The sequence below is a fragment of the Harmonia axyridis genome, chromosome X (genome assembly GCF_914767665.1).
Source record: "Harmonia axyridis chromosome X, icHarAxyr1.1, whole genome shotgun sequence".
NCBI classification, from domain to species: domain Eukaryota; kingdom Metazoa; phylum Arthropoda; class Insecta; order Coleoptera; family Coccinellidae; genus Harmonia; species Harmonia axyridis.
In genome coordinates this window covers 20,254,983-20,278,233 of record NC_059508.1, presented here as the reverse complement: position 1 = coordinate 20,278,233, position 23,251 = coordinate 20,254,983, and the positions used below count along the sequence as shown (strand labels likewise).

At 34.9% G+C, this 23,251-nt stretch overlaps 2 protein-coding genes, 1 long non-coding RNA gene and 1 pseudogene across 3 annotated transcripts; 3 read left to right on the top strand and 1 right to left on the bottom strand.

The window, feature by feature from the left end:
• Positions 1–3,227: 3,227 nt before the first annotated feature.
• Positions 3,228–4,138, top strand: LOC123686335. The gene is made up of 2 exons (XR_006748445.1): positions 3,228–3,712; positions 3,886–4,138. It is a non-coding gene; the product is annotated as an uncharacterized LOC123686335 (long non-coding RNA).
• A 1,127-nt stretch (positions 4,139–5,265) lies between these two features.
• On the top strand, positions 5,266–5,996 carry LOC123686334 (annotated as a pseudogene).
• A 9,396-nt stretch (positions 5,997–15,392) lies between these two features.
• On the top strand, positions 15,393–16,054 carry LOC123686333 (40S ribosomal protein S5-like). Its single transcript, XM_045626389.1, is given in 2 exon segments — positions 15,393–15,450; positions 15,453–16,054. Coding segments are annotated over 2 exon segments (630 nt in total). The 5' UTR covers positions 15,393–15,407; the 3' UTR covers positions 16,040–16,054.
• A 5,132-nt stretch (positions 16,055–21,186) lies between these two features.
• On the bottom strand, positions 21,187–22,827 carry LOC123686610 (jerky protein homolog-like). The gene has a single exon (XM_045626844.1). The coding sequence runs from the start codon at positions 22,825–22,827 to the stop codon at positions 21,187–21,189; it is 1,641 nt and encodes a 546-aa protein (XP_045482800.1).
• Between the last annotated feature and the right edge of the window lie 424 nt (positions 22,828–23,251).

Here is a 23,251-nt window from a genome sequence, read left to right as displayed (position 1 = left end):
AGGTTAGATAATAATAGGCTGATCGGGCGATAATTACTCGGTGATGTCGTGATCTTTCCGGATTTGGGGATGGGAGTAACTATCGCCGTTTTCCAGCACTTAGGCCAGTACTTGAATTTAAATATTGCGTTTATGATATAGTTCAATTGAACTATTGATTTTTTAGAAAGGTTTCTGATCAGCCTATTATCTATTTCGTCATTTCCCGGAGCTTTCTTCATCGGAAGTTTTTTGATTAATTCGAAAATTTCCGTTGGGTTCGTTAAGAACTTTTGTTCTGGTTTAACGAACCTATTGGAATTAAGGAAATTTTCTACTGTTTTACGTATGTCCGCCTGTTCATGGTCATCGGCTTGAGAAATATGATGAGCGGTTTCGAAGGTTTCCGCTAATATGTTCGCTTTTTCTTTGTCGGTAGAGAATTCCGCGGAATTTTGGATTAAGATGGGAACCTCGGAATATTTTTTGATATTACTTTGGACTGTTTTCCAAAGGAAGGTTCTGTTATTATTTATTTTTGTAAGTTTTTGTTCCCATCTATCATTCTGGAGATTTTTGATTTCTTTCCGGATTTCGCGAGTGTAAATATTAGGAATTTCTTTGTCTATTGAATTTCTATGTTTTTGCCAAAGTTTCCTAGTTTTATTTCTCGATTCGATAAGATCGATGATATGAGGAGGAGTTTTTTGGACGCTAAATTTTGTTGTTTTTTAGGGGTTGTTTTATCGCGAGCATATTTGAGGGCCTTCGTAAACGTCTCGATTTCCCTTTCGATTTCTGAGGCGGTTTCAATTTTGTTGTTGATAGCGATTTTGCTATCTAATTTTTTACGAACGATATCCCAGTTGGTGACTGAGTAGTCGTACACCAACTTGGCTGGGTTTCTTTCGATATCAATGTTGACTTTGAAAATAACTGGGTTGTGGTCAGATCCCAGTTGACAACTAGTTTCTGGGATACTGTTTATGCGGACGTTTTTGGTAAGCACCAAATCTATTGTACTTGGTGCTTTGCCATTGCCCGGGAAATGTGTATGTCCGCTAGGGACGTTTAAGGTTATATAATTGTTGGATTCAAGGAAACTGAAAAGGCGATTCCCGTTAGTATTTCTGCAATTACAGTTCCACTCTCCGTGCTTAGCATTCAAGTCCCCTAACACGATAACGTTGGCGGTTTTTTTAATTGAAAACAGGTTCCTTGAACAATTATTGGTGAATTTGTTACTAGGACTGTTGTACACCGCCGTAATAACTAAATTTTCATTAAAAATTACACTAATATTCTCTATTGTGCAGTTTACTTTGGGTGAAGGCGAGATGGTGGATGCGCTACTAAGACTGTTCTTCACGAGAATGGCGACTCCACCAAAACCAGAATTGTCGTTTCGGTCCGCTCTAATGGTTCTGTAACCGTTAATAAACAATTTGTTTGTCTTTCAGTCTAGTCTCGTTAATTGTAAGTACGTCTATTTTGTTGAAATTTAGAAAATTCTCAATTTCGGTGTGTTTTTGAGACACACCGTTGGCGTTCCACGTAACTATTTTTAAGGACTTAGAATCCATTTGAGGTAATTACATATTCAAAGAATATTTTCGACTGTTCCTGTTGAGAAGCGGCTCTCTCCAATTTTTTATTTAAGAGCTTTATACCTTCAAGAAATTTATTGAGGTTGATATAAGAATTTAATTTTTTAATTTCATTTTGAATTTCCTCAAATGGATTTCCTGTTGATTGGAATTCCGGGGATGGCGTAGATGGGATATTTGGCAGGATGGTGGGTGCGCTTTTGCTGATATTGTCACTCACCTTATTTGATTTGATTGTCGCCTCATAGGCGGCTTTCCTCTGTTCTCAGGGGTTGCTTTCTGGAATTGGGGCCGGTCTGTATCTCGGTTTGGGGGCGACTGCGGCTTTGGAGCTCCTGGCATTCTTCTTTTCAATGATAGATTTATAAATTGGACAGTCAATGCTGTTGGCCGGGTGACTTCCATGGTAATTAATGCACTTTGCCAAGGTTGTTATGGGTTTAGGGCAGTTCATTGTCAAATGCGACTCGGCGCATTTGAGACATTTTTCCGCCCTATGGCATCTGTGGCACTGAATAATTTCTTTTTTGGTGGTGTACCTATTCCACCTTATTTTCGTGTAGCTTACAACTTTGATGTGGTGTTGTAGCTGTTTTAAGGTGACTGTGTTATCGGTCACCACCATGTAGGCCGGGGATTGCGTCGCCCTCATTTTATGGATCTGGATTACAGGAACATTCTGGCTTGTTAAATCGTCCTTAATTTCCTCCAGCTCAATGTCTTGCTCTAGGCCCCTAAACGTAAAAGCGTGGGTCTTTAGATGTTTGGGGGTATATGTGTGGTATTGGATACCATGTTTGTCCAAGAATTTCATGATTTTTTCTTGGTCCTTTAAACTCTCACTGTATATGGTGGTGTCATTTACCCCATATAGTAGAAATTTCCGTCTACTTCGGATCTTATTTCCTTCACTTTTCTTGCGTGATTTGTAAACACCCCCAGTACGACAATTGGGGGCGGTTTTTTAGTAGATCTAGGTTCAACTTCGTCCTTCGTAGTTTCAGGAAGGTAGTTGAAACTATTTTTGATTTCAATGTGCTGGACCGTCTTTCTTTTTAAGGTTTTTTTGGTAGTTGGGTGCGTGAATTTGGGATTGCTGATATCGGTAGTCCTCGATTTTTTGGTTGGTGCGGCTTCAGTGGAGCTTTCCTCGCCGGAACTTGTATCGTTGTTCTCGATTTCCATTTTATCGAGCGTCATTTTTGATTTAAATTCCTCGCTCGGAAGAATTTAAATTCAAAACTTTAGTCACTTCACTTAAAAACACGGTCAGTTTTGTCCAAATCGACCCAAAACAGGTAAATTTCAGGTAGATTTCACTATCACTTGAGTCTGGAATGCGGCTAGGCGCCGTAAAGTCTAGACCGAGCGGCTTCAACTAGGAATGAGGCCAACGCCGGGGGGGGTTTACGCCCAGTTTCGACTACGGAATGTGGCGAATCGCCCGAGGGCATGAAACGAACACTTGAAACCCTTTCACAATAACACAGGTAATTCTGAGAGGTCTGGAGACGACAACCTTTCGGCGCAAGGGTCAAATTCAAATTCAAATTCAAATGGGCTTTATTTGTTCTTGTGATAGATACAGTTATGTGCCTATATAGGCCATGTTTATCAATAATAAGGGTTTGTATACAGTTCCCATAGACCTAATATCCATGGACGTCGCGTTAGAGAGAGAAGTCGAGAGAACGAATGAGATGGAACATCGGATGGAAGTCTGTCAACTCTCTTGATTTATTGCCCTAGAGAAAGAGAACAATATACATCTCTTTCAACTCGAAGAGTTGAACGTTAAATCGTTATTTCAAATTTGAATTTAAAGCAAAGAATTGTGAATACTAGCTCTACAAATTTTGCTACTTACGAAGGCAGTGTACTTTTATTTTGAGAGAATCTAGTGAGAAGAAGAGACTTTTTTTAGTGGAATTTTGCTACTAAATTTATTTTGTTGGGAAATAAAGACTTTCAAATTTTTTGTTCTTTTGAGAACATCCATCATGCCTCAAAGTTTATGAAAACGAAGGGACTAACTGGAAAACTGCGTCAGTTGAAGAATCTCCAGCAATATATCATTTTTTCCCATCATGAATAAAAACAATATTTTCAAGAGAAGATAATATCATGTTGAGTTTTTCATATTACATTAGAATTTAGTAGTATTTATTTTCAATTTGTCATTTATTAAATCATAGTATCATGGTGCTTTAAGATACCCCAAGTCCATATCTTACCCACAGCTTTCTTTTTCAGCCGATAATATTTTTTTATCTAGCGAAATTTATTTCTTTCCTTTCAGGTAAAGAAGCCTCAATATCATCTATGCAGTTATGGCAAATTTAGAATTTCTACAAATAATAATAATAATAGGCAAATATTATGGAGGTAAATTTTTTATGGCTGCTTTAATCTATTAAATTTGATTCTATTCGAAATAGATTGAAAGGTGAAATAGATCATGAGTTGGAGAATGGAATAGTATAGAACCTCAATGCTCAATCCTAATGGTATTTCGATAATCATGGATGAATGAATGTTCTCTTTTATCTAATGAAAATTTTCTGTAGCATAATTTTTCTACCTGAAGTAAAAGAAATATTACCAATTCAAAAGATGATTGAATCGAATATTACTTATCTTCACCTATAGCCAATAAGAGTATTGCTGATTCCTATAAGCAATTATTTATATGTATATTATATTTCCTTGAGATATCAACGAGTCCAACTCATTGTTACATTAAATCCTGTTCTGTCCCCACAATGTCAGAAAGAAGTATGGTCTAAAATTTCTCAATTTTCCTGATTCACATGGTAGAAGTTCATCCAAATATGTATATGCCATATTTTATTCTATCATTGAATTAGGCAAATCGAAATGATAAATATAAAAAAGTATGTAAATTTCATTCTATTCAGTTCATAAAACGTATAAATAAATATCATGTCTTTATATCTTTCAATCAGATGATTTTGACATTTGACCATCTCAGAGTAATAAATCACCTATTTTATTGCTTTTAGGTTCTTTACAGATTTCCATCAGTAGCATCTCTGTTCGAATCAAGAGAAATCATATATTCTTCTCTCTCTAGGTCTTTCTCCTCTACGAGCTTCTGAAAAATCACGTGACACTCGGTCCATGGATATTAGGTCTATGACAGTTCCTACCAGATAATTCTGGTATTAGCAGTTACATTTCATATACATAATTATAAAAAATTTTATATTTATAATTATAATATATGATATTTACTTGAACACAGATTCACAATTAGGGTGAAGATTTTCATAGAGCAGATACCCTTTTCTTCTTCTTTTTCTTGGGAAATTTGTTATTATCCCCGTATCACATTAGGCCTTATTTGTGACCATTTCTGAATGAGAATGCCTACAGGCCTATTTTTGACAACTGAATCAATCATCAATTAAACATTTTACCCTGATATATCAAAATGCAGGTCGACCAACACCATTTTTATCTGTTTGATGTGGCATTGCTCAAATTAGATAGGACACTTTCTGTAACAGCGTTCGAGTCGGGAAGGAATGAAAACTAATCCTAACGCAAAGCAATATCGTCCCTCGTGATGTAGTCTAATGTCACTCTAATGGCGTAGGTAAGTCCATGTCTCCTTTTCGGTTAGCATCTTACGTTTATGGTGAACAGACACCAACAAATCCCGTTAGTCACAATGGTTGATGAATTTGATGACTCCCAAAGAGCTGTTGGAGGTCCCAAATAGCTGAACTCCCAGAAATCAAACTATTCGGAAGATGGAATTGCGAGGATGTGCGAGTGAATGACATTTCTCTGCAGGATTATATTGCAGTTAAGGAAAAAAATGCCAAGTATCTTTCCCATTCCGCTGGTAGATACGCTGCTAAACGATTCAGAAAGGCCCAGGGTCCCATTGTTGAGAGATTGACAAACTCCCTCATGATGCATGGTAGAAATAATGGAAAAAAATTAATGGCTGCTAGGATAGTCAAACAGTCTTTTGAGATTATCCATTTGTTAACCGGTGAAAACCCACTCCAGGTTTTGGTATCTGCCATCATACACTCCGGTCCTAGAGAAGACTCTACTCGTATTGGTAGAGCAGGTACCGTTAGGAGACAAGCTCTAGATGTGTCTCCCTTGAGAAGAGTTAACCAAGGTTTGTGGTTACTCTGTACTGGTGCCAGAGAAGCAGCGTTCAGAAATATCAAAACTATCGCTGAGTGCTTGGCTGATGAACTCATCAACGCAGCAAAGGGATCATAAAATTCTAATGCTATCAAGAAGAAGGATGAGTTGAAGAGAGTAGCCAAATCCAACCGTAAAAATCATCAAATATATAACAGTTATTTCTTTATCACAGTAGCTTTATCACATTTGCAGTTCCTCCACTAGCTGCCATCCAAGTTGCTCTCTGAAATGAAAATAGTTATGTCAGTTCATAGAAAGATGAATTCGAACAAAAATAAAACTAATAATTGAATTAAAAACGAACAAAATAATTACCAGATCCTCATAGTGTCGCAACTTGAGATGTGAAATTTTTCAAATACCAGAGAAATTTCTTAAATCTTCATTTTTAAGATAAGACATGATCACTTCTGAACATGCAACTGGTAATCCAAAAACATTTTTGAAGGTGTTCGAAGCATTATCCTCCAAATTTCTCCTGATTATCGCCTCTTTTCGAACTTCTGCAATATCATAATGATATTCAGAAGGACCAATAATCTTTCTCTGTGTTCCCATTAGGACATCTTCATTTTTCATATATTTTGCGACAACTCTCAGTGGTTTGAAGATCGACAAGTTTGTATTTGCAATTTTATGCATCTTTAGAGCAATGATTTGCTTCCAACACAACTAATGTAACTAATGTCTTTCAACCATTTGCAATTCGATAAAATTGATCACAGATTCGTCCACTACTTTCCCTTGCAACTTCTTCACCAGGCAGAACTTGATGATGGCGTGAAGACATGAAAATCTCTGTTTCTCAAAGGAATATTGTGCTACGTTTAGATTATTGCTTAAAATCATGCTTGCTCCACGCCTTTGAAGAATCCGCAGCAAATCAACATTCATGAGCAGAACAGCATTTCTAGTGGTGTCCCGCCGAATTAATCTCTTACTTCTATGAATAGAATAGAATAGAATAAAACAGATCTTTATTTCTAAATACTACAAATAGTAGAAAGAAAATAGTGTCAAACAAAATGATGTCACTATGATGTCACCACCTCTTTCTTCTAGCAACAATTCAACTGCTCGCAAATATAGACCTGATGAACAATCTTCAAAAGCCAATCTGTGCAATATATCATCTCTAGTGAAGTCTATGAAGTTAATATCACATCCCAGATTTGAAAGCTTGTCTGAAAGTGAGGTAGGAGGTTTTATCGAATTGTTGGATCTCTGGAAATTACAAAAAAGTTCAATAGTTTTCGGTAAAGTATGAGTTCTTGATATTATTGCACCACCCAAACAGGGTGACGTCTGTCACCACTCGTTTGACTTTTGGGTAGCTTGTTATTTTGATGTATTGGACCCAGAAATTGGAGAGCATTGAACTTAAAGTACCTTATTAGAGCTGCTACAGATCAAGAAATACCATTATGGCCGAACTAATGATGGAGAAGGCACAGACAAAAGAAAAATACAGAACTGAAAGTTGATCGCGACAATAGAACCAACAAAGTTTCAAGAAGAATATTAAAAATTACCTTATATCTTCGTGACTACAAAACAGGAGAAGATAGATTTAAGCTGTAAATTTCAAGCTTCATGAAGAATTTCAAGTAGATCAAATAACTGAACTACAAAACATTGGAACATTGGAAAAATTTTAGCTTCAAAAAACAATTAAACATTCTTACATTGAAAAGTTTTTTCACTGTCACCGTCCAGCCAGAGTTCAATACGTAATACACTAATTTCAATATTGCAAAATAAAATAACAATATATGAATACAGTTTTGGTTGTAACTTGTTGAATTGAAATTCGAAATATTTTCGTAAGATGTTTCCTTTTTGAGATTTTTAACTTTAAAATTCATCCGGTATATAGAATTACCATGTCGAGCTTTATATGACATTTTTTGTGGACAGCTTCATCCGAAACAAAATTAAAAAAAAAAAAAACTGCCTATTCTATCAACGAATGCGTGAATTCAACTGACGACTCATCTTATCTGACCACTTCTTTCAGTAATAAACACATGGAGTGCGATTCTGTTTTCCGTCCTCACTGCCAAATAAGGTGAAATCCACACATATAAATCACGCAATTTAAAATGAATGAAATTTCAATTTTATCCACTTTTCCCTTCAAAATTCGCTATTATAACCTATATGAACGTCATTGTCTTCAAGTTGAAGTTGAAAAATAATCAAATGTAAACATATTAGGAAGACGCAAACATAAAAATCATTGTTATCCACCTTTCACAATGAAAGATGCATAATCTTAAAGTTAACCTTACTTTAGATCAGGCGGCCAAAATTTAAATTTATTACTGTGAATGTCGACTGTTCGCTCGCACCGAAGTAACAAATTGTTCCAGAACGGAGGGGTGTTGAGGGCAACGTAATGGCATAGAATTCAACTATGTAGATGGTATTACTCATGAATTCGCAATCGAAAGGGATCATCTTACCTGAAGGGATCAACTCTTACACCTTTCCCCTATATAACTCTTATCACTGAATATTCAAATTGATGTTCATGATATATTGTCACAAAATATCAGGTATATTTCATGTATAATAAATATGACTATCGAAAAATCAAAATGACCTATAATTTTGCTATAAACTTATAAACAAAAGCACTTCATACCGAAGATTTTCACAGAAAAAGGCCCACAAAACCACTGCATGCGCTTCGCTTAAACTTAATCTTCATCAAGTGAGACAGTTAAATACGTGTAGTAAATTTGTCAACCCTTTTTTGTGAAAATATATAGTGTTATTTCTTCACTTCATCATCAAATATCGTCCACGTCTATTGAAAAAATGTAAATAGATAGTTCCAGTAGCATAAAGAATTCAACAAACTATTAAATATTCCATTTATTTATTACTGTGGCAAGGCAAACCTCAGCTAATTAGTTAGCTGTGTTAATATGAAATATATGCAACCAGCTCCTTGAAATTTAAATAAAATATTGAGATGTAGAATTTCAACCATGTCATATTCAGCGACTCCTTCGAAAATGTCGTGAAATATATCCACCTCATAATTTTCTGTCACATAAAAAGAATCTAGTTCATTCAAAAAGCACTCTTCCTTCATTCTAGTTTCACCTACATCGTTCAGATCCAAAACAATTTCATAATTTCGAAAATTAATTAACGAATTCAAAAATCATCAAATATATAACAGTTATTTCTTTATCACAGTAGCTTTATCACATTTGCAGTTCCTCCACTAGCTGCCATCCAAGTTGCTCTCTGAAATGAAAATAGTTATGTCAGTTCATAGAAAGACGAATTCGAACAAAAATAAAACTAATAATTGAATTAAAAACGAACAAAATAATTACCAGATCCTCATAGTGTCGCAACTTGAGATGTGAAATTTTTCAAGTACCAGAGAAATTTCTTAAATCTTTATTTTTAAGATAAGATATGATCACTTCTGAACATGCAACTGGTAATCCAAAAACATTTTTGAAGGTGTTCGAAGCATTATCCTCCAAATTTCTCCTGATTATCGCCTCTTTTCGAACTTCTGCAATATCATAATGATATTCAGAAGGACCAAAAATCTTTCTATGTGTTCCCATTAGGACATCTTCATTTTTCATATATTTTGCGACAACTCTCAGTGGTTTGAAGATCGACAAGTTTGTATTTGCAATTTTATGCATCTTTAGAGCAATGATTTGCTTCCAACACAACTAATGTAACTAATGTCTTTCAACCATTTGCAATTCGATAAAATTGATCACAGATTCGTCCACTACTTTCCCTTGCAACTTCTTCACCAGGCAGAACTTGGTGATGGCGTGAAGACATGAAAATCTCTGTTTCTCAAAGGAATATTGTGCTACGTTTAGATTATTGCTTAAAATCATGCTTGCTCCACGCCTTTGAAGAATCCGCAGCAAATCAACATTCATGAGCAGAACAGCAGTTTCTAGTGGTGTCCCGCCGAATTAATCTCTTACTTCTATGAATAGAATAGAATAGAATAAAACAGATCTTTATATCTAAATACTACAAATAGTAGAAAGAAAATAGTGTCAAACAAAATGATGTCACTATGATGTCACCACCTCTTTCTTCTAGCAACAATTCAACTGCTCGCAAATATAGACCTGATGAACAATCTTCAAAAGCCAATCTGTGCAATATATCATCTCTAGTGAAGTCTATGAAGTTAATATCACATCCCAGATTTGAAAGCTTGTCTAAAAGTGAGGTAGGAGGTTTTATCGAATTGTTGGATCTCTGGAAAATACAAAAAAGTTCAATAGTTTTCGGTAAACTATGAGTTCTTGATATTATTGCACCACCCATACAGGGTGACGTCTGTCACCACTCGTTTGACATTTGGGTAGCTTGTTATTTTGATGTATTGGACCCAGAAATTGGAGAGCATTGAACTTTAAGTACCTTATTAGAGCTGCTACAGATCAAGAAATACCATTATGTCCGACCTCCAATGATGGAGAAGGCACAGACAAAAGAAAGATACAGAACTGAAAGTTGATCGCGACAATAGAACCAACAAAGTTTCAAGAAGAATATTAAAAATTACCTTATATCTTCGTGACTACAAAACAGGAGAAGATAGATTTAAGCTGTAGTTATGAAAATTTCAAGCTTCATGAAGAATTTCAAGTAGATCAAATAATCAGAACCATAGAAAATTCAAGAAGAATATTAGAAAACAACAATTTAAGAGAATAGCTCATAATTCGAATGAATAAACTAACATAGGCATACGTTTTGGACTATTTTCAGTGAATAAATAGGTAGTCCACTTACAAATAGGGTGGTCCACTTACAAGAGCACATATGAGTTTTTCCATAAAACAGCAAGACAGTTTATTATTTGAAGTGAAATTAAAAAAATATATAGAGCCTATTACGAAATATACCTATCATTTGTAACAAAAAATGAATACTGTTAAATATCATAAGAATACGGAGAATGAAACAAACCAAAAATTAAACAGCACAACAATAATAAAATAGTAGTAAAAACTATAATCTCGAATTTCCTGAACTGAAAAACATTGGGACATTGGAAAAATTTTAGCTTCAAAAAACAATTAAACATTCTTACATTGAAAAGTTTTTTCACTGTCACCGTCCAGCCAGAGTTCAATACGTAATACACTAATTTCAATATTGCAAAATAAAATAACAATACATGAATACAGTTTTGGTTGTAACTTGTTGAATTGAAATTCGAAATATTTTCGTAAGATGTTTCCTTTTTGAGATTTTTAACTTTAAAATTCATCCGGTATATAGAATTACCATGTCGAGCTTTATATGACATTTTTTGTCGACAGCTTCATCCGAAACAAAATTAAAAAAGAAAAACTGCCTATTCTATCAACGAATGCGTGAATTCAACTGACGACTCATCTCATCTGACCACTTCTTTCAGTAATAAACACATGGAGTGCGATTCTGTTTTCCGTCCTCACTGCCAAATAAGGTGAAATTCACACATATAAATCACGCAATTTAAAATAAATGAAATTTCAATTTTATGAATTTGAAACAATGTACATTTTTATAATTATATGGTCAGAATAATAAAGATAAAATTATTGAATAACTTTATTGTCATTGGTCCCTGATTAGTATTATATGTACATAGTTTTAATAACAACAGATGTTTTCAAGCAGTTAAACATTAAAAATTTTATCAATAATCATTATCAATAAATAAGAATTCAATTCCCATATCCACAGGCATTTGTTCCTAATGCTTTTCAGGTTTTTAATTCTTCTTAACAGCAAACAATAATATCGGTTGATGAAAAGTTCAATATGAAGCATGAAAAAGAAACAATATATGTAAATAAACCTATAATAGAGATATTGCACCCAAGAATTCAAACTCCCCAAATACTAGAGAAATTTTTCAAATCGTCAACGTCAACACGAGAATAATTTTTTTCTGAACAAGATGCAGGTAAATTGAAAAGCTTTTTGGACATATGAGTAAAAAAATCCTCAAGATCTCGTCTGAAAAAGCCTCAGTAAGATCACAATAGAATATAGATGACTCGGTGTTATTCCTCTGGATTGCTAACAGAACATCATTATTCCTCAATTATTTCACCACATCTTTTTTCGGTTTGAAAGAAACATCGTATAAAGACACGTTAGTGTTAGAAATTTTCTGTTGTAGAACGTGAAATTCCTTCGTACACAAATTGTAATGCTCTCTAACAGGCTCAGATTTGATGAAACTTTTCAACATTCTCCCCTTTCAGTTCCCTATATAGACAAAAAAATATTATGATCTTAAGACTTTCAAACTTTCTAGTTTGAAAACACCTGTGAGACACGCTCAACCAAACATGACAACGTATGTTGGCTCCACGGCTAAGAAGCAAACGCAATAAATCAAAATGTTTATACACAGCTGCGCATTCTAAAGGGGTTTAGTTAACACAATCCTTTGCATTTATGGTAATGTCTTTTTTCAGTAGCAACTTCACGACTGGTAAATGAGTTTTGTTTGAGAAAAACAGTGTGCCAATCGATGCAGTATATTCTCTTCTTTGCGGTCTCTACAGTTTATAATAATAATAATAATAATCTTTATTCACAGACATATTGATACGAAGTGAATAATTTTAATCCATCAACATTTTACATGGGGCGTCAAAGTAAAATACAAGTATAATATGCTAATCATCCCGAAAGATAGAGATCAATGAGTTAAAATATAAATGTACAAAAATATAGTTTAATAAGTTAACATTTAAGTATATCACAAACATCACATTGAAGTACAAACTATTCAAAATGGCTTGACCAAAATTCATCCATAGTGTAGTATGCTTTTTCATATAGAATTTTTTTCATTTCATTTTTCAGCTTTTTTTTATTCATAATTTTGAGACATTCAGGAATTTTGTTATAGATTTGGATGGCTTCATGACTTATGCTCAGCTGAGTTGCTAACTTTTACTTGGCATCCGTGGTCTAAAAGCTTCTGTATAAACTCGATGTCTTCAGGTCGTTCTGTAACTGATTTGAACAAAATAGTCCTTCCCATCTTGTCTCTTTCGTTGATGTCGATTGCATTCTTGGGGATTCGTTGAAATAGAGAACTGCTTTTTCTAGTTTGCAACCATGCTCGACCAAAGGAACTATAAGATCGTAGTGCCCTAGCCCGACAGCAAGCTGTAAGGTTGTCATGGTTTTTGGGTAATAAGTGAAAGAGAAACCTGGATTTTTGAGTATTTTCAAGAGTTTTTTTTTTGTCACCATCTCCTACGGCTAAGTAAAGTTCGATTTTTTCTTTCAGGTCTCGTTTCCATGTCTCGCTTAGCATGCACTCAGTATATCTGCTCCTTATCTGATAATCTTGGTAGTTTAACTTCGAACGTTTCACCAAACTTTCGATTTCCTGGAAAAACTGAAGGAATTTTTGTTTTAAACGTTTCGACGATGAATGTTTTTTATAGTAAAATATGTTTATAGGACTTTTTTTTTCTTGAAACTATCCAAGAAATTTCCCATTTTCGTTTATACCTCCAATTTAGAAAATACAAGTACATAATAATAATAATAATAATGGAGTTTATTTCGGTAATAGGCTAACAAATTTTTTATTATCCCCGTATCACATTAGGCCTTCTTTTTGTCCATTTCTGAATGAGCATGACTATTCTTAACAATTGAATCAAGCAAAATCAATTCTAATTCAAATGCCATATATAGCTAGATTATTTTTGAAATATATTATTATTGTTGTATTTAGAACATTCATCTACATTTTTAATCAAATGACGCTTCATCAGTTAGCTTTAGGGGAATTGGAATGAAGAAAAAATTTTAAGTAATTTAAATATATTACATTTTATCTACACAATATTATTTATACAATATTTATATTTATTTATTTATTCAATGTCAACGGACCAATGATTATATCAGAGATCCTTTTTACAAATATACAATTAAACTCATGATTCATCGATCCCATTTTATATCATACATCCGGAAGGTTTTCTCCACGATTAGTGTTGTCCTACAAAACGGGCAGGACCTTTTTGAATGAGCATACCATTTCTGGATGCACTCCTCATGGAAGCAATGAATGCATCCTGTGAGGTATGTTTCGCCTGACATCTCGTTCAGACAAATGCTGCACTCTCCTTTTAGTATGTCCCTAGAAAAAAAATTATATATACGTATTAATTTGTTGTTTGATAGGTATAATATGATTATTATTGATTTCATACACATTTCTAACACATAGAATAAAAATTACACAGGTAGAGTGCACTTATGATATTTCAAGAATTGTTAAAAAAATTCGATGTGTAAATCCTTTCCATAGAGTCTGTCTAACACTATTCTATCAAGTTCCTCCTGAGTTAAATTATTATGAACAGGGATCATACATATTGCATCAATTTGACTTACAGATATTGTGAAAACTTATTCTATATATGAAATTAAACACTGTTGAACTTCTACTAAGTTTAGCAAGACACTCAATGAAAACATAGGGAGAACAGAACCATGAAGCTAAAGATCTTCATATAGCAGATACCTTTTTCTTCTTCTTTCCTTTGGGATCTAGGATTCGTTTCTCAAAACTAATTTTGAACGATCAAATTGATGAAAACATTAAAACAGTATGCCATAAAAAGATTAATTATCCATGTATTTCAAACAGAAAAACATTATATGCATGAATATGTTAAAATTTTTTTTTTATATGTGCTAGGCTACTTTGGCCATCCACACAGTGAACATTTCATAATCTCTAAGACTCTATCCACCACCAGACATGCACAACATCCATGACCTTAGTCGGGATTCGAACCCGGTACCCTCGGCACCACAGTCAACCTCCCAGTCGACCATACTACCGAGGTAGATTGTTAAAATTTTAATATATTTACTTGAACACAGATTCACAATTAGGGTGAAGATTTTCATAGAGCAGATACCTTTTTCTTCTTCTTATTCTTGGGAAATTTGTTATTAACCCCGTATCACATTAGGCCTTATTTGTGACCATTTCTGAATGAGCATGCCTACAGGCCTATTGCTTGCCCACCACTTTGTAATCTCCTCAAACGGCTATCAGAGAACTTCACTCACAATAATGCACTGAAATCAATAACAATGAGTGAAAATATTTAAGTATAAATTAATATAATTTGCAACTTTGATTGAATAACAATTTTATATATGTATTTTCATTATTCAACTATTCCAGCTGTAAATTTATGAATAACTTCGATAATCTGCCCAATGTAAGACGCAAGTCACGTTCAAAAAAGAAGAACAAGAAGCAAACTTTCGTCAATATAGACAGGCAACTGAATCAATCATCAATTAAACATTTTACCCTGATATATCAAAATGCAGGTCGACCAACACCATTTTTATCTGTTTGATGTGGCATTGCTCAAATTAGATAGGACTCTTTCTATAACAGCGTTCGAGTCGGGAATGAATGAAAACTAATCCTAACGCAAAGCAATATCGTCCCTCGTGATGTAGTCTAATGTCACTCTAATGGCGTAGGTAAGTCCATGTCTCCTTTCCGGTTAGCATCTTACGTTTATGGTGAACAGACACCAACAAATCCCGTTAGTCACAATGGTTTATGAATTTGATGACTCCCAAAGAGCTGTTGGAGGTCCCAAATAGCTGAACTCCCAGAAATCAAACTATTCGGAAGATGGAATTGCGAGGATGTGCGAGTGAATGACATTTCTCTGCAGGATTATATTGCAGTTAAGGAAAAAAATGCCAAGTATCTTCCCCATTCCGCTGGTAGATACGCTGCTAAACGATCCAGAAAGGCCCAGGGTCCTATTGTTGAGAGATTGACAAACTCCCTCATGATGCATGGTAGAAATAATGGAAAAAAATTAATGGCTGTTAGGATAGTCAAACACTCTTTTGAGATTATCCATTTGTTAACCGGTGAAAACCCACTCCAGGTTTTGGTATCTGCCATCATACACTCCGGTCCTAGAGAAGACTCTACTCGTATTGGTAGAGCAGGTACCGTTAGGAGACAAGCTGTAGATGTGTCTCCCTTGAGAAGAGTTAACCAAGCTTTGTGGTTACTCTGTACTGGTGCCAGAGAAGCAGCGTTCAGAAATATCAAAACTATCGCTGAGTGCTTGGCTGATGAACTCATCAACGCAGCAAAGGGATCATCAAATTCTTATGCTATCAAGAAGAAGGATGAGTTGGAGAGAGTAGCCAAATCCAACCGTTAAATTTTTTTGTTCATGATATATTGTCACAAAATATCAGGCATATTTCATGTATAATAAGTATGACTATCGAAAAATCAAAATGACCCATAATTTTGCTATAAACTTATAAACAAAAGCACTTCATACCGAAGATTTTCACAAAGAAAGGCCCACAAAACCACTGCATGCGCTTCGCTTAAACTTAATCTTCATCAAGTGAAACAGTAAAATACGTGTAGTAAATTTGTCAACCCTTTTTTGTGAAAATATTTAGTGTTATTTCTTCACTTCATCATCAAGTATCGTTCACGTCTATTGAAAAAATGTAAATAGATAGTTCCAGTAGTATAAAGAATTCAACAAACTATTAAATATTCCATTTGTTTATTACTGTGGCAAGGCAAACCTTAGCTAATTAGTTAGCTGTGTTAATATAAAATATATGCAACCAGCTCCTTGAAATTTAAATAAAATATTGAGATGTAGAATTTCAACCATGTCATATTCAGCGACTCCTTCGAAAATGTCGTGAAATATATCCACCGCATAATTTTCTATTACATAAAAAGAATCTATTTTTTTGTTTTATTATAAATAAAAGAACATTTTGTTTTAAGAAACAGTTGTTCAACTAAATCGTAAGTACTATACAAAAAACATCGCTGTGTTCAGCGGATGTTGTCATAAAATACAAACTTTGGTAACGAATAAATAGCTAAGTGGTAATAGAAAATGAAATAATATTTTATATACATTGGCTTTATCAGTCTTTCAGTAGATATCACAGTCAGGTAGTAGAGCGATCGGGTTTCTCGACTTGTGAAGTAGAGTTGTGATCCCGTAGATAGATCTAAGTGTATAGAACATATAGATTTCGCTACTATTGGTAGGTGTTATCATGGTAGTGCGGTAACTTGACCAGAGATTAGCGTACTTATCTGGGAAGTTAGGTGCTTCCTCAGCACGAAATGCGGTCTGTGTGAACGCGCATTTGTTATCATTAAAAAGTTCTGTTGGCGTGCAGCCTTTGGGGGTAGGATCTGCAGTTGCTATGCCGTGGAGGGGGAATACAGGGATGGCTACTCTGGACATACCTTTTGTCGCAAAGTTTAAGGGCTGTTGCTTAGAGGTGTGTCTTGATCTATTAATCATACGGTAATATGAATTTCCGTTGTACGTTAATAGTACTGGTCTAATCGATCGGGAGGGTAGGGCACCTTGTAGATGAAAACTATTGTTTTCAACTAATTACTAAAGATGGGTCGGGATTAAGAGTCGGGATGGTAACGCCGTCAATATTTCCTTGCTCTATCTTTGTTCCAAGGAACAAAGCAAGTCCGCTGAACACAGCGATGTTTTTTGTATAGTATTTACGATTTAGTTGAACAACTGTTTCTTAAAACAAAATGTTCTTTTATTTATAATAAAACTAAAAAGAATCCAGTTCATTCAAAAAGCACTCTTCCTTTATTTTAGTTTCACCTACATCGTTCAGATCCAAAACAATTTCATAATTTCGAAAATTCCTCATAAGCGCATTATTTTGAATAACCTGGGTTTCCATTTCCCGTCTACTACATTTGCAAAATCTACAGGAAACATTGGCATGAAAACTTTGTGTGAATCCTAAAATTGAATTCAAACCAAGATTGTCACCGAAAACTAGAGCGGCAACATAATGAATTTTATAAGATCTGTGGCTGGATACGTTCACCAAGAATCCTTCTGATCTGAGAGAATTTAATTCATCCACTAATTTCGAAAATATGATACCTATACCAAATTCTTCCAAATCTGAACTATGGAACAAAAGGGTAAGGAATATATTTTCTAAATGAGCTCTGTACTTTGGTGGAATGAATGGTAAGGATACATATACTGTACCTAATTTGTGAATGCTATGGTGAGATCCTAAAGGATCCCCACATTCAAATTCAAATTCATCAAAATATACAAATAAAGGAAAGACAATTTTATTTTCAAGTTCTTTATCTTCTCAAATTGGGTTGGAATTATATTCGAGATATTTTTTGAATCAGATGCTTATTCTTCAGTGTATATGAGAACATCAGAAAAAATGCCCGGTAACTCAAAATAATGTTTTAGAACTCTACCACTAGGAATATGTTGTGTTTTGCACATCTGTTCTTTTATTCTCCTTTTTGTTAGATTGTCATTCCATTTGTACTACATTGAGCTCTTCAGAAGGAATATAATTTTATTTTTCAAAATGAGAAATCCTTTTGTATTCCGTCTTTGAATTTTCAAAAATATTTTTAAATTCATCTGAACATTCTTTAATATTGATTAATTCAATTTGTTCTACATGCAGTGTCTGCATGTATTTAGTGAGATGTACTCATAGGTATGGAAAATAATTTGCGGACATTATCAACTATGAATTGATCATTTTTTCTGGTGATAGTGTCGTCGTCGTCTGCATACATTTCGCAAATGAAGGACAAGATAGCTTGCTTCACTTTAGTACCAAATTCTTCATACTCTTCATTTTCCTCAGATTTTTCGTTTTGAATGCAAATTTCAGGGTAATCAATTTTAAACATTAAACATAAATATCTGTACAGGTTAACTCCACATTTTTATAATAAGTTAAGGACAGGAACCTTCTCTTCATGCTGTGTGTAGAAGGATTCTATTTTTCTTTTAGAGGCTGCTACTTCTAGTTCGAGTCTATTTATTATATTCACTACTAACCTTCGCCTCCTGGTTAGTTTTCTTCTAGCAACAAGATCTTCTGCTGATGCCCGAGTATCTTTATATATTTTATATTCATCCATAGACATTTGTGTTATCTGGACGACCCCTTGGAAAGCAAAGGGTTTGAGTTGTTTCATGATGGCATTGTATACATCGGGAGGGACTATAGCCAATAACGAATTAATATAATGACTCGCTACTGCATAACGAATTTGCGGGGTTAGCTGAGTAGACACATTAATTCCTGTACCGTAAGTCCCTGCATAAGCAGAGTAATATTTTAGTACAAGCGCTCTACTATGGCCATGGGTAAGTCCTACCTCGAACAAATCTTCTGTAGTCGACTCCGCTACCTCAGGGATATCGAAATCAATTCTGGTGAATCTCAATGCATACGGGTAGTTAGCATTGAAAAAAGTTGTCATAGTGGGATATTTGTCTATAACGCTGTCGTCTTCTGCTGCATTTGTTATTGAAGACAACTTTCTTGTAATATCGTTAATTTGACTTTGTGATACTCCGTATTTTGTATCGTTTCCTGTGACAGACTTAATTAGGAATACTGTTACAGTCTTATATCAATATCAAGGGTGTTATCAGAAATATTTGTATCACGACATGTTGCTGAATTACTTGGTGAATTTGAAATTGTATGTTTGTTATTAACATGTCTTTGGGTTTTATTAATTAAAATTTAAAAAAATAAATACCTTCGGAAAGAATCAATACTATTGAAATTTCTAAAACAGTTTTCTTCTACACAAATATAATTGCTGTTTTGGTGGAAAAATATACGCACTTTTTAATTTCCACAGATTTCAATTATTTCCGACAATTGTTTCGCCCTCTAAGCGGCTTCATCGTATTCATATGAATACGCATAAGCTGACTGCTCTCATCTGAACAGCTATATATTCTCTCTAGAAGTTTCCTAATTGAATCTTCAGTAGATGAGCCTTTCCTGAATCCAAATTGATTATCCGATATGATCTTATGTTCCTTCAGAAAGTTTACAACGCGGACCTTGATCAATTTTTCCATTATTTTAGCCACATCAGACATATTGTTCTATAATTAGCTATATCAGTTTTATCTCCTGATTTAAATATGGGTTTGATGACACCTACCTTGAGCTTATCCGGGAACTTGGCAGTTTCAAAGCATTTATTGACCAGAAACGAAATTGGTTCTGCTATTTCCTCACTAATATTCTTTATAAGTGTTGTGTTTAAACAATCCTCGCCTGGAGCTCCCCCAGTTTTCAACTCTGATGATTTCCTTAACCTTAACCTCATCTATACTAGTTGGTTAGAAAATAAAGTTTTTTCTATTCCTTCCTTCGTCTCTTGAACATCAGCAAGTTGCTCCTCTATATTAGTGAAATATTCACATAACTCTCCTGCCATTTGTTCTTTTGCACTTATTTCTTGTTCATCAGGTGTTCTAATCATTTCAATTTTCGTTTCTGACCTAGATTTTCCACAGAGGTCATCCACGCAAGAGCAAAGTGACTTAGAATTGGACTTATTCTTTTTGATACAATGCTTAAGTCAGCGAACATCTGATTTTCTTCGTAATTCCGTAGCTGACCAATTTTTATTATTATCAAATAAAATAAGAGCTGAGGTTTGGAACCTAGCTAAATGATCGCAAATTATTGCAACCAATTTCAACAAACAACAAATTTTCGCCAGGAAAAATTCTACAGGGTACATTCACGACGTAACACTAGCTCAGAAATGAAAAAAAAAATTGAACATAAGTACACCAGAAAAAACTAAACTTAAGTGATACACCAGAAAGCACAAAGGTAAATCACATAAAAACATGCAGTCACTGCCGCAGTACAGAATTATCAGCTGGAGAAAATGAAAATATTGCTGATTAAGATATGAAATTCATCTAAGTTCTCAAGCTCCTTAATTTCATTTGACAAGTACACCAAAAAGCACAAAGGTAAATCGCATAAAGTAACGCAGTCGCCGCTGCAATACAGAATTATTTGCTGGAGAAAATAAAAATATTGCTGATTTTAATATACAATTCATCTAAGTTCTCGAGCTCCTTTATTTCATTTGGCAATTATGTAAACATTCTGTTGAAGCCTTCTCCATTGATTATCAATTCTCTGTTGAGATTCCTGGGACCACAAATTCGGGGTAATTCTTTCATTAGTTGAAAATGACCATTATTGCTAATGGGAATATTATTTTTATTCAAAATACAGTAGAACTCCAATTATCCGAAGTAATGGGGACCGGGGCCCATTCGGATAATCAAATATTCGGATAATCGGATTTTTTTTAAAAAAATTGCCATTGGAGAGAATAAAAGCTACGTTTTGATATTGCACTATTTTTTTATTATTGAATTAAATGAAAGAAACATGAAATTTTCACATGTTTTAAATATAAATAAAATGTACTTATGTACAAGTTTAGAAATAAAAATCATTGTTTTTTAAACATCTCCGTCAATGTAAGCTGTTTTGCGGTCTTCAACCGTTTTCGGGCAGCCAGGTCACGCATTCGCTTGACGGTGAGCAGTTGCAAGTGGTCACACTCGGGCTGACGCTCCATCCACTTCAAAGCAGTCTCGAGACCGGCAAATGCTTCACTAGCTGATGGTCCAGCGTCTACTTCAACATCAGCAGAAAGTTCTTCTTCCACTTCCACTTCAACATCTTCTCTCACACTTACAACAATTTCATCGTCATTGAGAATTTGAAAACCAGGGTCAGACGTGTCACAAGCCATCCACTCTCCTACATCTTCAGCACTTACTTCTGTACAGCCAGGAATTTTAACAATCATTTTTCTTATTTCCTCTAGTGACAACGCATCTTCATCATCATCATCCTCTCCATATTCTTGTTTCTCATATTCTTCAGATTCTTTTTTTTTGTTCTTCTCAGACGGTAGGCCTTTCAGTTTATTCCACGCACGTCTTAGCGTCACTGGCGTAACCAAACTCCAAGCTTCCGCTACAATGTAACAGCAGTCCTTTAAATTTATTTTGCTATGATTTGCCAAAACCAATTCTTCATCTTCAGCACCTTCGATCAGCAGTTTTCTCAGCAGTTGCCTTCTGTAATGGCGCTTCATTGTTTCAATAACAGACTGGTCCATGGGTTGCAGCAAACTTGTAACATTGGGAGGCAAAAACGTCGTTTTAAACTGCCCATTCTCTCTTTCCAACAGTTCTGCTGTAGGATGAGTGGGTGCGTTATCAACAATTAAAAGCACCTTACTGCCTTCTTTTCCCACCGATTTTTGGTGCTTTTTCACTTCAGGAATAAACACTTCATCATACCATTCGGTAAACAAAGCTGCAGTCATCCAGGCCTTGGGTTGACTTTTGTAGAAGAGTGGAAGTATTTTTACGTTTTTAAATGCTCTTGGATTTCTTGATTTTCCTATCAAAAAAAGTGGCAGTTTATGATTTCCAGTGGAGTTGGCACAGTTAAGCACTGTAACACGTTCTTTACTGACCTTATGTCCAGGGGCACTAGATTCCCTTTTAGAAGCCAAAGTGGTTTTTGGTAATGCTTTCCAAACAAGGCCAGTTTCATCGGCATTATAAACAAACTCTGGATCATAGGATTCTGATGCAGTTTTAAATTTTTCAATAAAATTTTCAGCTGCTGCAGAGTCTGCTGAAAGCTTCTCACCAGCCAAATCTAACTCGCGTACACCATGCCTGAATTTAAAATTCCTTAGCCAGCCGTTACTAGCCTTAAAAGATGAATAACCAAGCTTTTCCGCTAAGATTTTGGCTTTTTCACAAAGGATTGGACCTGAAATCGGATTTCCCATAGAACGTTGCTGCAAAAACCATTTAAACACAGCATCTTCCAAATTTTTGTTGGTTGCTGTCTTCATTGTTTTCCTGGAGGAACTTCCATCTCCATTTTCAAGCACCGAAACAAAGTTTAAAAGTGTTGACTTACTGTTTTTAATGTCAGAAATTGTTGCTTGTCCAACACCATAAATCTCAGACAACTTCTTACCCGTTACACCTTTATCGAGTTGCTCTATAATTTTCAGTTTGTCCGCTAACGATAGCACAACACGTTTTCTTTTCGAAGCCATGGTATAAAAACAATACAGTATTGTACACGCACAAACAAAAGTAAGCCGTAGCGAAAGAGTAGCGTCCTCGAGCAAGGTCAATAGCACACTGGCTAATCAAAACAAACAATGACAGGTGCGCCGTGACTGCAATGTGCCGGAACTTGTCTTAACTTGTTAAGACAAGTCAAGTCAAGACTTGACGCGCAAACACTGGCTTCGCGGCTTTTTTGTGATTCGGATAATCGGCGATTCGGATAGTCGGAGTTCGGATAATTGGAGTTCTACTGTATTTATTTGACTCATGACCGGGTCCGAAAAGTTGTATCTCTTACGAATTTGTAAACAAAATTCTATTAAGAAACGTCGACATCTCTCATAAAAATCTAGTTTGAGGTTTTGACTCAATTTTCCTATATTCTGCATGACCCCAATTCCTAAAAAC

What these genes read in the sequence shown, in the direction of transcription:
- LOC123686610 (XM_045626844.1), bottom strand. Translation starts at nt 22,827, where the DNA reads ATGGCTTCGAAAAGAAAACGTGTTGTGCTATCGTTAGCGGACAAACTG.